General features: G+C 29.6%; 1 protein-coding gene across 1 annotated transcript; it reads right to left on the bottom strand.

Moving 5' to 3' along the window:
* Nucleotides 1–1,235: 1,235 nt before the first annotated feature.
* On the bottom strand, nucleotides 1,236–5,702 carry LOC100776778 (wall-associated receptor kinase 5). The gene is made up of 3 exons (XM_006596185.3): nucleotides 5,412–5,702; nucleotides 2,625–2,777; nucleotides 1,236–2,503 (listed from the first exon to the last, which is right to left on the bottom strand). Exons 2-3 carry the CDS (start codon nucleotides 2,635–2,637, stop codon nucleotides 1,320–1,322), a joined length of 1,197 nt encoding a protein of 398 aa, XP_006596248.1. The 5' UTR covers nucleotides 2,638–2,777; nucleotides 5,412–5,702; the 3' UTR covers nucleotides 1,236–1,319.
* Between the last annotated feature and the right edge of the window lie 7,781 nt (nucleotides 5,703–13,483).

Genomic DNA, 13,483 nt, shown 5'->3' with positions numbered 1-13,483 from the left:
TAAAATCTTTGTTCAATACTCATTGGGAGAGTTGAATTAAAAGTGTTTAAGCTATTAGATTTCAAGGTTCCCAAATAAGATTTGCTTTGTTGGAATTACAAAAATATTGTGATGATACCAAGTCAAAGAATGAAGTAGGGAGTTTGGTTAATTCACTTGAGAGTGAGTTTTTACTCAGTATAGTTATTTGGTATGACATCTTATTTTTTATTAATATGGTGAGCAAGAAACTACAATCTAAGTCTATGTGCATTGACACGAGCATAAAAAAAATTAGAAAATGTATTGTTGTATTTTGAAAAGTATAGAGATGAACGTTTCACATCTAGTATGGATAATGCTAAAAGTGTTGTCATTGATATGGATGTTTAGCCTATACTTCCAACAAAACGTCGTGTTATTTGAAAAATAAAATTTGACGAGAATAATCAGGATGAAGAAATCTAGTTGACTGATGAGTCATTTAGAGTTAATTATTTTTTAGTTGTTTTGAATATGACCATTACTTCTTTAAAGAATAGATTTGAACAATTAAAAATATTTGAAAGGTGTTTCTGGATTTCTGTTTGATTCAAAGAAGTTAAAGTCATTAAATGACAATGAATTGCAAAAATGTTGTGTTAATGTTTTCACTCTACCTTTTCTGATGGTGATTCATGAGATGTCAATTTATCTAAATTGAAAGTATTAAAAATGACTTTGTCTCATGAGTTGATATCAACCATTGAAATATTTGAGTTTGTCAAAGTTACAAATTGTTATCCAAATGTTTTATTTGCTTATAGAATTTTATTAATTGTGCTGGTGAATGTAACAACATCAGCTGAAAAAAGTTTTTCAAAGTTAAAATTAATAAAAACTTACTTGAGGTCATCAATGTCACAAGAAAGATTGAGTGATTTGATAATTTTATCTATTGAGAATGATATGTTAGAAAATATTGATGTTGATGTTATCATTAATGATTTTGCTTCTCGAAATACTCAAAGAAACCACTTTTTACGATAATATGTGTATTTTGTTTTGTAGATGATAGGTGAGGCGAAAATTTTACAAGTTGAGAAAATATTTTGCTCATGATAACATAGGAGTTGATGGAAGAAAAAAAATAATACATATTTTTAAAATTTATTAAAACTTTGTTAGTCACTCGCTAAATGCAATAAACATACAATTTTTTAATGAAAATATGTGCTTATTTTTATAAATACACACAAATACACACTCATGAAAACAACTAAGTGGATTTTTCATAAAGATTACAAAAAGGTTGTAAAATAACTTTGATAAAAAATGGAGTGTATGCCGCCAAGCCATAATCATCTTCCATCATTCATAGCAGCTAGTACTTGATCCCCAATGCTGCCAAGCCCTTGATGGCTGTTGCTATCACCGGACTCATAAATGTTAGATGGTGCCTCATGAACCAGCTGGTATTCATTCTCCTTTTGATTTGGGTCTGTATTAATCAAGTGATGCTTCTGCAACTCTATTGCAACTTCCTTCATGCTAGGCCTTTCTTCCCCTTTAAGTCTCAAGCACTTTGCAGCAAGAAAAGCTACCTTCTTAATCTCCTTTTCATTTTCTTCATTCAAAATTCCAACTTGTAGAACATCAACTAGGCGATCCTCTTTCAAGCTAGATAGAAAGTGGTTGGCTAGATTTTTTTTCTCTCCAGGCTTGCCAAAGGAATAAGGTTTCTCCCCTGTTAACAGCTCTATAAGCACTGCCCCAAAGCTGTACACATCACTTTTCTCCGTTAGTTGGCCTGTTTGCACGTACTCTGGGTCTAAATAGCCAAAAGTTCCTTGCACAAATGTGGATAATGCAGTTTGATCAAGTGGAATCAATATTGAAGCTCCAAAATCCGACACTTTGGCAGTGTAAGTGTTATCCAAGAGGATGTTAGCAGTCTTCACATCTCTGTGGATAATGGGAATTGAGGCTTCTGAGTGCAGATATGATAGAGCTCCAGCGGCCTCTGCTGCTATCCTTACACGTGTTTTCCAAGTTGCACCATTCACGGTTCTTTCAGTGTGTATCAAATCAAAAAGGGTGCCATTGTTAACAAATTCATATACCAATAAAGGAACTTTTGTCTCTAAACAACATCCCAAGAGTCTGACCACATTCCTATGGTTGATTTGGGATAGAACAATCACCTCATTAATGAATTGTTCCTTTTGGTTGTCATCAACTATTTTGGATTTCTTGATAGCTACAGTTCTGTTATCTTCTAGAAATCCTTTGAAAACTGTACCAAAACCTCCTTTGCCAACGATTGAACTCTCATCAAAATCGCGGGTGGCCTTCTTTAGTTCTTCTTCTGTGAAAATTTGCATAAAACGGGAGGACTTTTCCGATGTAGAGAGTTTCTGTAACAAAATCAAACCACCATTTTGCTGAAAGAATTTCTCTTTTAGTTTGACGAGCTTCCTTTTTTGGTATATTAAGTACGGCATAGCAGTCCCCACGAATAGAATAACAAATCCAGCTGCGGCTCCTGTATTCAAAATATGTTGAATGCAATTTTTTAATTGTTTTTCGAGCAGAGATACGTGCAGGAAAAGAGTTCAACTGCAAGAACTAAAGTAAAGTAAATTGGAGCCGTTTAGTTTTTTTACCAACGATAACCATGGTATGTATGTTGCAGCCTCCTTCCTTTCTTCCGTTTCCGGATTGCCACTTATGACAGAAACATGTGTAATTTCCAATGGTGTTTCGACATTTCTTAGGACTTATGCATGAATGTTGTCCTGTCTTGCATTCGTTAATGTCTGCAAGTGTGTAACAGAAATAACTGTATTGTTAGACTAAGAAATCATCCAAGTAATAGGACTATTTTGGATCTATAAAATGTTTTTTTATTACTTTAGTGCTTTAAAGATTCTTGTTTTGATTTATTTCTTTAAAGATTTTGGATTTATTTAATTTCTGTGATACGTGACAACTTTAACTAGTAATCTTACAATGATATTGGTAGTCAATTCACATACAATGTCATCAAGGAGTATTATAGATTAGTTTGATATAATTTTTTTTTGTAAACTATAATTTTAATTCTTCACGTGTTCAAAGATGACATCAAACTAATTGAAGAATTAAAAATGTAATTTATAAATAAAATGATGTGTAACTATTATTCAGAATGACAAGTCAATTAAATATTAATGTCATTGTCATGTTAGTGAATGTTAATGTTGTTACTTGATCGTATGTACTAAAATTTTTAAATATTTAAAAGATTAAAAATATTAAAGTAGAAAAGAAAAACCCTATTTTATAGGAAAAAAGGGTTATTATTTAAGCCAAGTAAATATAATATTTCTTTGTGATAGTTTACTAAATTTCTGAAGTTAGCAACGAGCATGTGTTGAGATAGCTGAAGTATTGTGATTTTAGCTGTTTTCTTCTCAAAATAATTGTTTTCAATATAATCTAAATAATTGGAAACAACTGAAATTTAGAACAAATAAGTTGAAAAAAAATAATTTTTTCTTAATCTGAAATTTTATAGTTTATTATTATTTTTCAATAATTCTTATCCTTTTAGTTATTTTTATACTCTTTTATGGTGTAAAAACTTGTTTTTTTTTTTCATTCAAACAAAAATAATTAGTTATCTTAAAACGACATTTCAACAAACTTACATAAAAAACAATTTTACAATCAATTATAACAATAATCAATTATACATATAATTAATTATTGAAATAATTTAATTTTTACATCTATCCCAAACACACCCGAATTGTCAACAACCAATAGTTCCATGTCAAACCCAAAAGTTCTTTCCCCCTGTTTTTTTGTACATTTCACTGGGCGCATTTGTAGATTGAATTGGAACCGTATTGATAAAAAAATCATTTGATTCAATTATTTTAATTTTTATTCATTATTTAATTATTTTAGTTTAATATTTAAATTTTATCTAATTAATTGTACAATTCTATTTAAAAGTGTTTGACTTGAAATAATTTTTTATTTTAGTTTTAATTTATTTTTCAGTAAAATATTGATTAAATAAATGATAAACATAATAAAAAGTAAATCAAATTATCAAATATTTCATCTATAATTAAGTTATTTATAGCTACTAGTCATATAATTCTTTAAATATATTTAATTTAATTTATTTATCATAAATTTCTATAAGTTAATTGATAATTTTAAATGTATATAAGAAATAAAAAAATTAAACACAAGAGTGTATATATCATAAATTTATAAATAAAAGTGTATATTCAGATTTAATTTGATTAAATTTATTTTTAAATCAAATCCAAAATTCAATCTAGTGAAAAAATTCTTTTTTATTTTACTTTTGATTCGTTTAACTTTTATTTTTTGTTAGATTAAATCCATTTATGAAAACTTCTACCTTTCACTATCATTTGCTAAAAAAAAACTTAATAATAATTGTTGAGAAATAATTTCTTATCATCATTCAATTCTCTTTTAGTTTCTATAGTTCGAAATTGATCTTTTTAATCCTTATAATATATATTTTAATTACCTTTTAGTCCTTAAAAATATATAAAAATAATTAACTACAAATTAGTTATACATTATCAACTATTTTTTTATTACAAATTATTTTACGATAAATTAGTTATGAATTAGTTGCTAATATTTTTGTAGTTAATTCTAATTGATAATATTACTCATATTTTGATGGTAAGGATTAAAATGAAATTAAAATATAAAATATAGGGACTAAAAGACCACTTTCAAACTATAGAAACTAAAAAAATTAAAATATAAATTATAAGAACTAAAAAAACCACTTTCAACAAAAATTAAAATGTTATAAGAATTAAAAAAAATCTACTTTCAACTATAGAAACTAAAAAAAAAATAAGAATGGTGAAATTATAAAGAACAAATGACTAATTTAATTTTTTTTATTCTCAAAGTCAAAAAAAGACAAGAGTTATATATATATATATATATATATATATATATATATATATTTAAATTAATGTTTTGGGGAATAAATTTTCATGCCGCCACAATAGCTATAGTTATATACACGAGGATATTATTATGATTTTAGCATTTGGAATTGGGATTTATTTTTCAAATTGAGAAAAAAAAAACATTATAGTACCTAGAATTAAAAATAATAATCAGTTTTTAGTCTCTAAAGGCAAACAACATTAATAACAAAAGTAGTAACATATAAGATGTTATCGGTATTGGTCACATGTACCACTTTCGTTAACATTAATTGTATTTATATATAGACGACTGAAAATAGAATTTTTGAAATTGTAGAGATTAAATTAAATTTTCTTTCTTTAAAAAAAATAATTTTCTTTATGGAAACCAATTCTGATTTATCTCAGACTGGGAGACTTAAGAATATAATTAAACCTATACAAGAGAAACTAGCCAGAAAGGTTAATTACCTACGCAACCATCCGGGTGGTATGGGTTTCCCTCGTAGCCTGCATTACATTTGCATAGGTAGCCATTTCCCGCGTTCTCACAATGGCTATTTTTATACCTGCACGCATGGCGAGGACTCTTCTTGGAAATTTCACATTTGTCGCTTCCAATTTTCCAATCAATGACAATGTGAGTGTTCAGGAGGGGGAAGTAGCGTAAATGATCCACCGAGAAATGGTAGGTTCCCTTTTTGACAACAAAGGAAGAGCTGCAGTTGTTGAAGTGGGAGGAGTAATAGAAATTTTCAAAGCTGAATGTTTAATTTGTATTCCATGTCTTTGAATGCTTTCCACACTCTCCTTGCTGACACATCTCGTCAAGCATCCTGTTGAAGATTTCGTACGGTTGTGAAAAGAGTGGAGATAGCCATAAGTGTCGCAGCCTACAGTTACGAACTCGTTGTCCTCGCTGGAAATGGCAAAAGCCTGACTTTTGAGCGCGAATGCAGTGCCCGTTCTTAATCTGTTTCCAAGTTTCCTTTTGCAAACGTGGGATATATTGAAAAGCAAGTCCATTTTACCGTCGAGGGTTATATTCAAAATTTTGTCATTCGTGCCTCCATCATATAAATTGGTGTCATCATGGCAAGTGGACAAAAACATCAAAAGGGGGTCTTTTTACAAATTATTTATTAAAAAGGGGTTCTTTTGTAATTATTTTTGGGGGAATCTGTTTTTTTATTGTAAAGCGCCCCCCAGACAGGCGTCTCCATTATGCACGTGACACGTGGCACAGGCGCGACGCACGAGGGAACAACAGGTAGTGTCCCCCTGACGCAGGCGCGTCTGGTAGCGCCCTGTCACTGGGCGCGACTGGTGGCGCCCCTGCACCAGGCGCGACCCTAGACGCCTAGGGACCAGGCGCCACCCCCCACAACATAACAAGTTTATTTTTTTTATCTTTATATATTTTTGCTGTTAGTTTAACTTGTTTATTATTTTAGTTATTTTTTATTAATTATATAACAAATTGTTTATTTATGTTACGGTTGTTTAATTTTTAGAATATAAATTTAATTAAGATTCATAATAAATATTATTGTAATATTGTTACTAGGCGTATTTAAAAAAGAAAGGCATATTATTATTATATATAAAAAATATATATATACGTGTTCTTATATTATTTTCTGAAATTGGTGAAATTGAGGAAAAAAATATATATATTTTCTGAAAGTTGAGAAAAAAAAATCCTCAATGTGAAGAAATTATTTATTTATATATATATATATATATATATATATATATTTATTGAAATTGCTGAAATTGACAAAAAATATATATATATTTTCTGAAAGTTGAGAAAAAAAATTCCTCAATGTGAAGAAATTTTTATTATATATATATATATATATATATATATATATATATATATATATTGAAATTGCTGAAATTGACAAAAAATATATATATATTTTCTGAAAATGAAGAAAAAAATTTCTGAATGTGTAAAAATTATTTTTTATTATATATATATATATATATATATATATATATATATTTTGAAATTGTTGAAATTGACAAAAAATATATATATATTTTCTGAAAATGAAGAAAAAAAATTTGTCAATGTGTAGAAATTATTTTTTATTTTATATATATATATATATATATATATATGTTTTTTGAAATTGTTGAAATGGAGAAAAAAAATATATATATTTTCTGAAAATTAAGTAAAAAAATTCCTCACTCAATGTGAAGAAAATTTAAATTACGTGTTCGTTTCTAAAATTTAAATTACGTGCTCGTTTCTAAAATTTAAATTATGCGTACGTACTTGACTTTATTTATTATTTATGATATGTGTGACTATTAATTTTTTTTTCTTTCTATACAGGAGTTTTAATATGGCTAGTTCGTCATCTTCTCATCATTATGATGTGGTATCTGGACCATTAGAGGATGATTTATTGTGGATGCAAAAAAATCATGTATCCCAACATATTTGGAATGGTGCTAATGATAGGACATTAAAAATTCGACGAGCCACACCACTGTACAATCATAGAGAAGCACCGCCCGAAGAAATTATTCCTCTATTACAAATTTCGGATTTGTACCCAATAATGAAATTAGCGCAACTGAAAGTGAATGGAGCATTGGTGAATGCTTTTATTGAAAGGTGGAGGCCAGAAACGCATACATTTCATTTGAAGTGTGGAGAGACAACTATTACACTCCAAGATGTTTCTGTGCTACTTGGTATTCCTGTGGATGGAAGACTATTAATTGGAAATACAAATATTGACTAGTTTGAATTGTTTCATGAATTATTGGGTGTCATGCCTGACGATGCTGCAATTGATGAGAACTCAATTAAATTGAGTTGGTTGTCTTCTCATTTTGCAAATATTCATGATTTTACAGGCAACCAAGAAGGCCTTCAAAGATTTGCTTGTGTTTGGATCTTACGATTCATAGGAGGGGTAATGTTTGTTGACAAAAGCAGCAAACGGGTGCATTTGAAATATTTGCAGTTTCTGAGAGACCTTAGAGAGTGCAGTAGTTATGCATGGGGAGCTGCTGTTTTGGGTAACCTTTATAGAGAGATGTGCATCGCAACAGACTATAATGCTAAATCAATAGGCGGTTTCACTCTCTTGATTCAATTATGGGCATGGGAACGATGCCCAACATTAGCCCCCTTAGTTATTCCTCCACAACAACAAAACGTGCCACTTGGTTACAGGTATACTTTCCTTTACTATTTTGAATTCATTATTAATAAACATGCTTGGTTGATGTTAATCATTATTCTATGTAACATTTTATTTTGTTATTTAATTTTTTGTGAAGATGGTTGGGAGGTGAATTGCATCACATAGGCAATGACAATTTAATTGAGTTTCGTCGTAAATTAGATGTCATGAAACGCGACGAGGTAACAATTTTGATGTTTGTTTATTAAATGATGTTGTATTTCTTAATTAATTTATTAAATTTAACTTTTATATGCAGTTTGTATGGATCCCTTATGCTGGACATGTGGAAATGAATTTGAGTCAAGTTTATTTTTTTGGGTCTGTATTATGGACATGTATCATACCACTTATTTGTTTTCAAAAAGTGGAATGGCACCAGCCGGATAGAGTCATGAGACAATTTGGAATGCAGCAACCTATTCTGGGACCAGTAATGCAACCCAACAACATACATGACTTGACATTAAAGGGAAAGGAAGGAAAAAATTGGATGCGACTAATGCAACCCGCGCTTAATGAATGGAATAGTCGCTATGAAAGGAGAGTAGAGCAGACGCCGCCACAAACAGGGACCCTCGGTCTGAACTCTGAATATATGAGGTGGTACAGGCGTAAAACAAAAGTTTATGTCGACCCAAAACATGCAAGAAGAGGACTATTGGTATACATTGTCCATTATAATTTAGAAAAGAATGTTGTGCTTATTTAAGATTATTTTAATAACTATTCATTTATTTTCTATGCAGGGTGAAATCGCCGAAACACTACATTTTATGGTATCGCCTGTTGGGAGAAGGGTTTGTACTTTTGACGATTTACTGCCATGTATCGAGAAGATCACTCTTTTGTCTGAGGAAGAGGATAGGATACTTGAGGCACATGAAGATGCTCCCCCTTCTCAGCCACAATTTGAACATCAACAGTTTAATATACTACGGCAAAGTGTGGAGACTCGAGGCTTAGCGCGACGTCGGGAAACTATTGATGCAGCAACATATAGTTTGCCTCCGATGCCAGAACGACAACATGGAATGTATTACACACCGCCGACATTCACCCAAGAACCGTCTCAGATGCCGCCGATGTATTCATACCCACATGATTTTCAACCAGGGTATAGTTTTGCAGGCATATTTGGGTCCTCTCATTCTTCAACGGCAACTCCTTCATTTACCCAAAGTGGTCAAGTATTGACCCCAAATGCCCCACTTGCTGGTCCGTGGAATGTACTTGGAGATATACCCGACATGGACGACTTATTAGGGGTCGATTTACGTCATGATTTCTCTGCCGAGGCTGACCAAGTGGATGAAAGGGCGAATCCTAGAAGAAGAAATCCTGATAGGGCAGCTAGAAATTAGGACCGGCCATGTGGGACTTCGTCACGGCATCACAGATATAGTGATGATTGATTAATAATGAGTTTACATTTTTTCCGCATGGTTTAACATTTTCATGTACTTTGTATTATTTTTTTCCATGTGTTTCATATTGTCATGTACTTTGTATGATTTTTTTTATGTTAATTTTATATTATTGTCACTTCAACGTTTCAATTTATTGTGCAATACTTTTAAAATAAATAAAAATAAATAACCATAATGTTAATGACACATAAACCAAAAGTGATCTCTAACGTAATTTAATGGCCAAATCAAAAAAGAATTGACCAAATCAAAAAGCATTTTAAAACATTTTAGGATTTCAAAATGTATTTTAGGTGAAAATGTATTTTATTGAAAATGTACTTATATATACTTCAAAAAGAGAGAATAATAAAATATAAAAAAATAACAAATAATACTAATAATAAAAATGAAAAAAATTTAAATTTTTGATAAACAAATTAAAAAATATACAATTTAGAGTGTATAAAAAATAATCTTATTGAAATTTTGGGGTGGGGGGTGTGGGAATATAAAAAAATAACAAATAATACTAATAACAAAAATGAAACAAAATTTAAATTTTTGATAAACAATATAAAAAATATACAATTTTGGGGTGGGGGGTGTGGGAAGAGATTGGGGGGGTGTGAGAAGAAGAGGCTGGGGGGGGGGGGGTGTGGGAAGGGGCTGGGGGGGCAGGCGCCTGGCTGCCCTGCGCTAGCCGTAGCGCCTACAGTAGGGGCGCCACCAGTGGTGCCTGACCCCTAGGCGCTACCAAAGGCGCCCGCGTCAGGGGCGCTACCTGCTGTGCCACGTGTCACGTGCACAGTGAAGGCGCCTATCTGGGGGGCGCTTTGCAATAAAAAAACAGACCCCCCCACAAATAATTGCAAAAGAGCCTCTTTTTGGTAAATAATTTGTAAAAAGACCCCCTTTTGGTGTTTTTGCCTCGCAAGTGAGCTCCAATGCTCCCTCCAAGAAACGGTTGTGACCGGTTTCAGATGATTTGCCTATTCCAAATGGATATGGAATTGGAACACTTCCACAAAACCTTGGGCAGCCAAGCAGGGTTTGGTTAGCTGCTGTAGTTCCCATGCTTGCCGGCACAATCACCAACACCACTAGAATCCAAAATTATGATGAGTGAGATCTAAAATAAATTTAATTAAACCAGAAAATTATATGTTTAGTCTTTTGGTCTATGTGTAACTTTTTGTTTAACATAAAATAACAACATAAATTTTGTTGATTGATGTTAGCAACCGTATCTTGGACTGACCTTGTATCAGGGCTAGTTGCATCCGCATCGACATGGCCATCAATCCCATTGTTGTCATAAGTTCAATATTAATATAACTCAATTTACAGGATTACAATTTTTATATAGGCCACCTTTGGAAGGGACGCGATATTATTGTAGTAGTTGCTTCTTTTTCTATGAGCAAATTTGTAGCAAGTGGGTTTTTACTTTTTACTTTAGACAGCCCGGGTCAGATTGGATTAAAGTATGAAAGAAATTATTAAAAGAGAAATGCTGCATGATATTAAACGTTGATAGGACGAAGCGATACCAAAGAATCTGATTGTTGCAAAGAGAAAAGCTGGACGGCCCTAATTATAAAGTTGATAGTACGAAAGGATAATGTCATAGTAAATCTGATTGGTTATTTGACTGTATTTATCCTTGTTTTGTGTCAATTTTATGTTAGGAAAATATTAAGAGTATGTTTGAATGGAGGAATCTAAAATTATGAGAAATTTTAAATTTTAAGAATTTTAAATACTTCTATTGAAATTATTTTATTTTCAAAATTTTATATTTGGATAAAAAAAGTTAACATTATGAGGATGAAAAAAATGAATGAAAAAAAGACAAGATATGATTGATGTGCTAGTTATACCCGTTCCTCTACGCTCAGACCCGATTGATGTTTCATACAGTGTTTCTTGAAGAAGACGGTAAGAAGAGAATTTCAATTTCTCACATTTTAGAAGAAAATTGAAATTCCAGATTTTTAGTTGTTTAAAATTCTAAAATTTTAAATTCTTCACAAAAAAACATCCAAACAATGAATTCTAATACTTTCCTTAATTAAAATTTTCTGATAAATTACTTTCCTTAATTAAAATTTTTTGATAAATTATTTTCCTTAATTAAAATTTTCTATCCAAACATACTTTAAAGGTTCGCCAGTATAGTATGAGTAAACAGTAAAGAAGAAAGATAAAACAAGAAAGATATATTAAGAAAGGTTTGTCTAATTAATTTCAAATAAAATTAAGATTAAATAATTTGATAATAGAATTTAAACAATTGTCTTATTCAAAATTTTTATCATTAATGTTATGACTATCTTATTTAATGCATCATCTTTAATTTTTCTTGCATATTTATTTATATGTAAACTAAAAATTTTATAATTAAAATTACACTAAAATACAAAAATATATATGTAATAAAATTATAAAATATTTAAATCCTTAATAATTATTTTTTAATCACTATATTCTTTATTCACCTTAGGAAAAATATATATAGCTGTAATTTTAATTTTATAATTTTTAATTAAAAGTTATAATCTTTATCTATAATTTTTAATTAAAAATTATAAAGAAAATGTTGAAAAATATTTAAAGTATCATACTTAGAAGTTGTGAAATAAATCAAAACTATTTACCTAAAATTTGTTTTTTTTTCTAATAACTATTTACTTAAAGTGAATTAAAAAAGTGATTATTAAGATTTAATATTTTAAAATTGTATTATAATTTTAATTATTAACTTTTAATCCAAAAATATAAAGGTTTAATTTTACACATAAATAATATAAAAGAAAAATTAAAGATGCTACATTAAATGTGATAATTATAACATTAATGATAAAATTTTAAAATAAAATAATTGTCTAAATTATTAGAAATGAAATAAATTATTTAACCTCAATTTTACTAGAGTCAATTCCTATTAACAAATGTTAAAAAGGATGCAATAAAATAAGAAAGAAATACTAGTACAAAAAAGTAAAGTAATAATGAGATAGAAAAAAAAAATTAAGTAAACGATAATATTTCACGCAGGTAGGCCAAGGGAGAGGTTAGATAATTTATGGCGGAAAATAACTAAACACCAGTACTCGTCCAGCTAAGTGAATGGTGACTGCAAGGCATAATTAAACCTTGACTTACACAGTTGATTAGGCTAGTCAACGCGTATCTTATCGTTTTATCTCATTAAAATTAGTTTAGGAATAATTTATTTAAACTTATTTTGTAACAAATATTTATAAGAATGTTTCAAATAACTTATAAAAATTATTGATGGTTATTTCGGAAATATATATTTCGAAATTAAGATAAAGATAAAATAAATATATATTTTGAAATTTTATTAAATTTTGATAAAATATAGACTTGTTCTAATGTTGGATAAAACACAATTACAAGATTAATTTATTATATATAATTAGATCATATTATTTTATTAGATAAATTTTAAATTTATTAAATAATATTTAATTACAATTAATTAGATTATATTTTATTAAATTTAATTAAATAAATTATTTAATATGAGATTTAAATCACATCATAGTATAATTGGATAATACACAAATCACACTAATGTGACTTACACTAGAAATAAAAGTCAAAATTGTTTATTTTTGTCCATAAGCCGTTGGAGTTGTTTTGCCACTAAATTTTGTTTTTTTTTTCTAATTTTTTTTTACGCTTTACAGCTTGCAAATGAAAAATCATTATCCACAATTCGACACGAGGAAATGCGCTCAATAAAAATAACTCTCTTTGTCTCTCACCCAGTGTGCTTCATTCAGACACATAACAAACCTCACTTTTTCATTCATTGCACACTTAACTCACACGTCACAAATTTTACATTTTCACTCATCATTGATCACGTCACACGTTAGAGAAATTATTA

Source organism: Glycine max, chromosome 14 (genome assembly GCF_000004515.6).
Source record: "Glycine max cultivar Williams 82 chromosome 14, Glycine_max_v4.0, whole genome shotgun sequence".
Lineage (NCBI taxonomy): Eukaryota > Viridiplantae > Streptophyta > Magnoliopsida > Fabales > Fabaceae > Glycine > Glycine max.
Note: the sequence above shows the minus strand (reverse complement) of the source record. Positions and strands in the feature narration are given on the sequence as shown.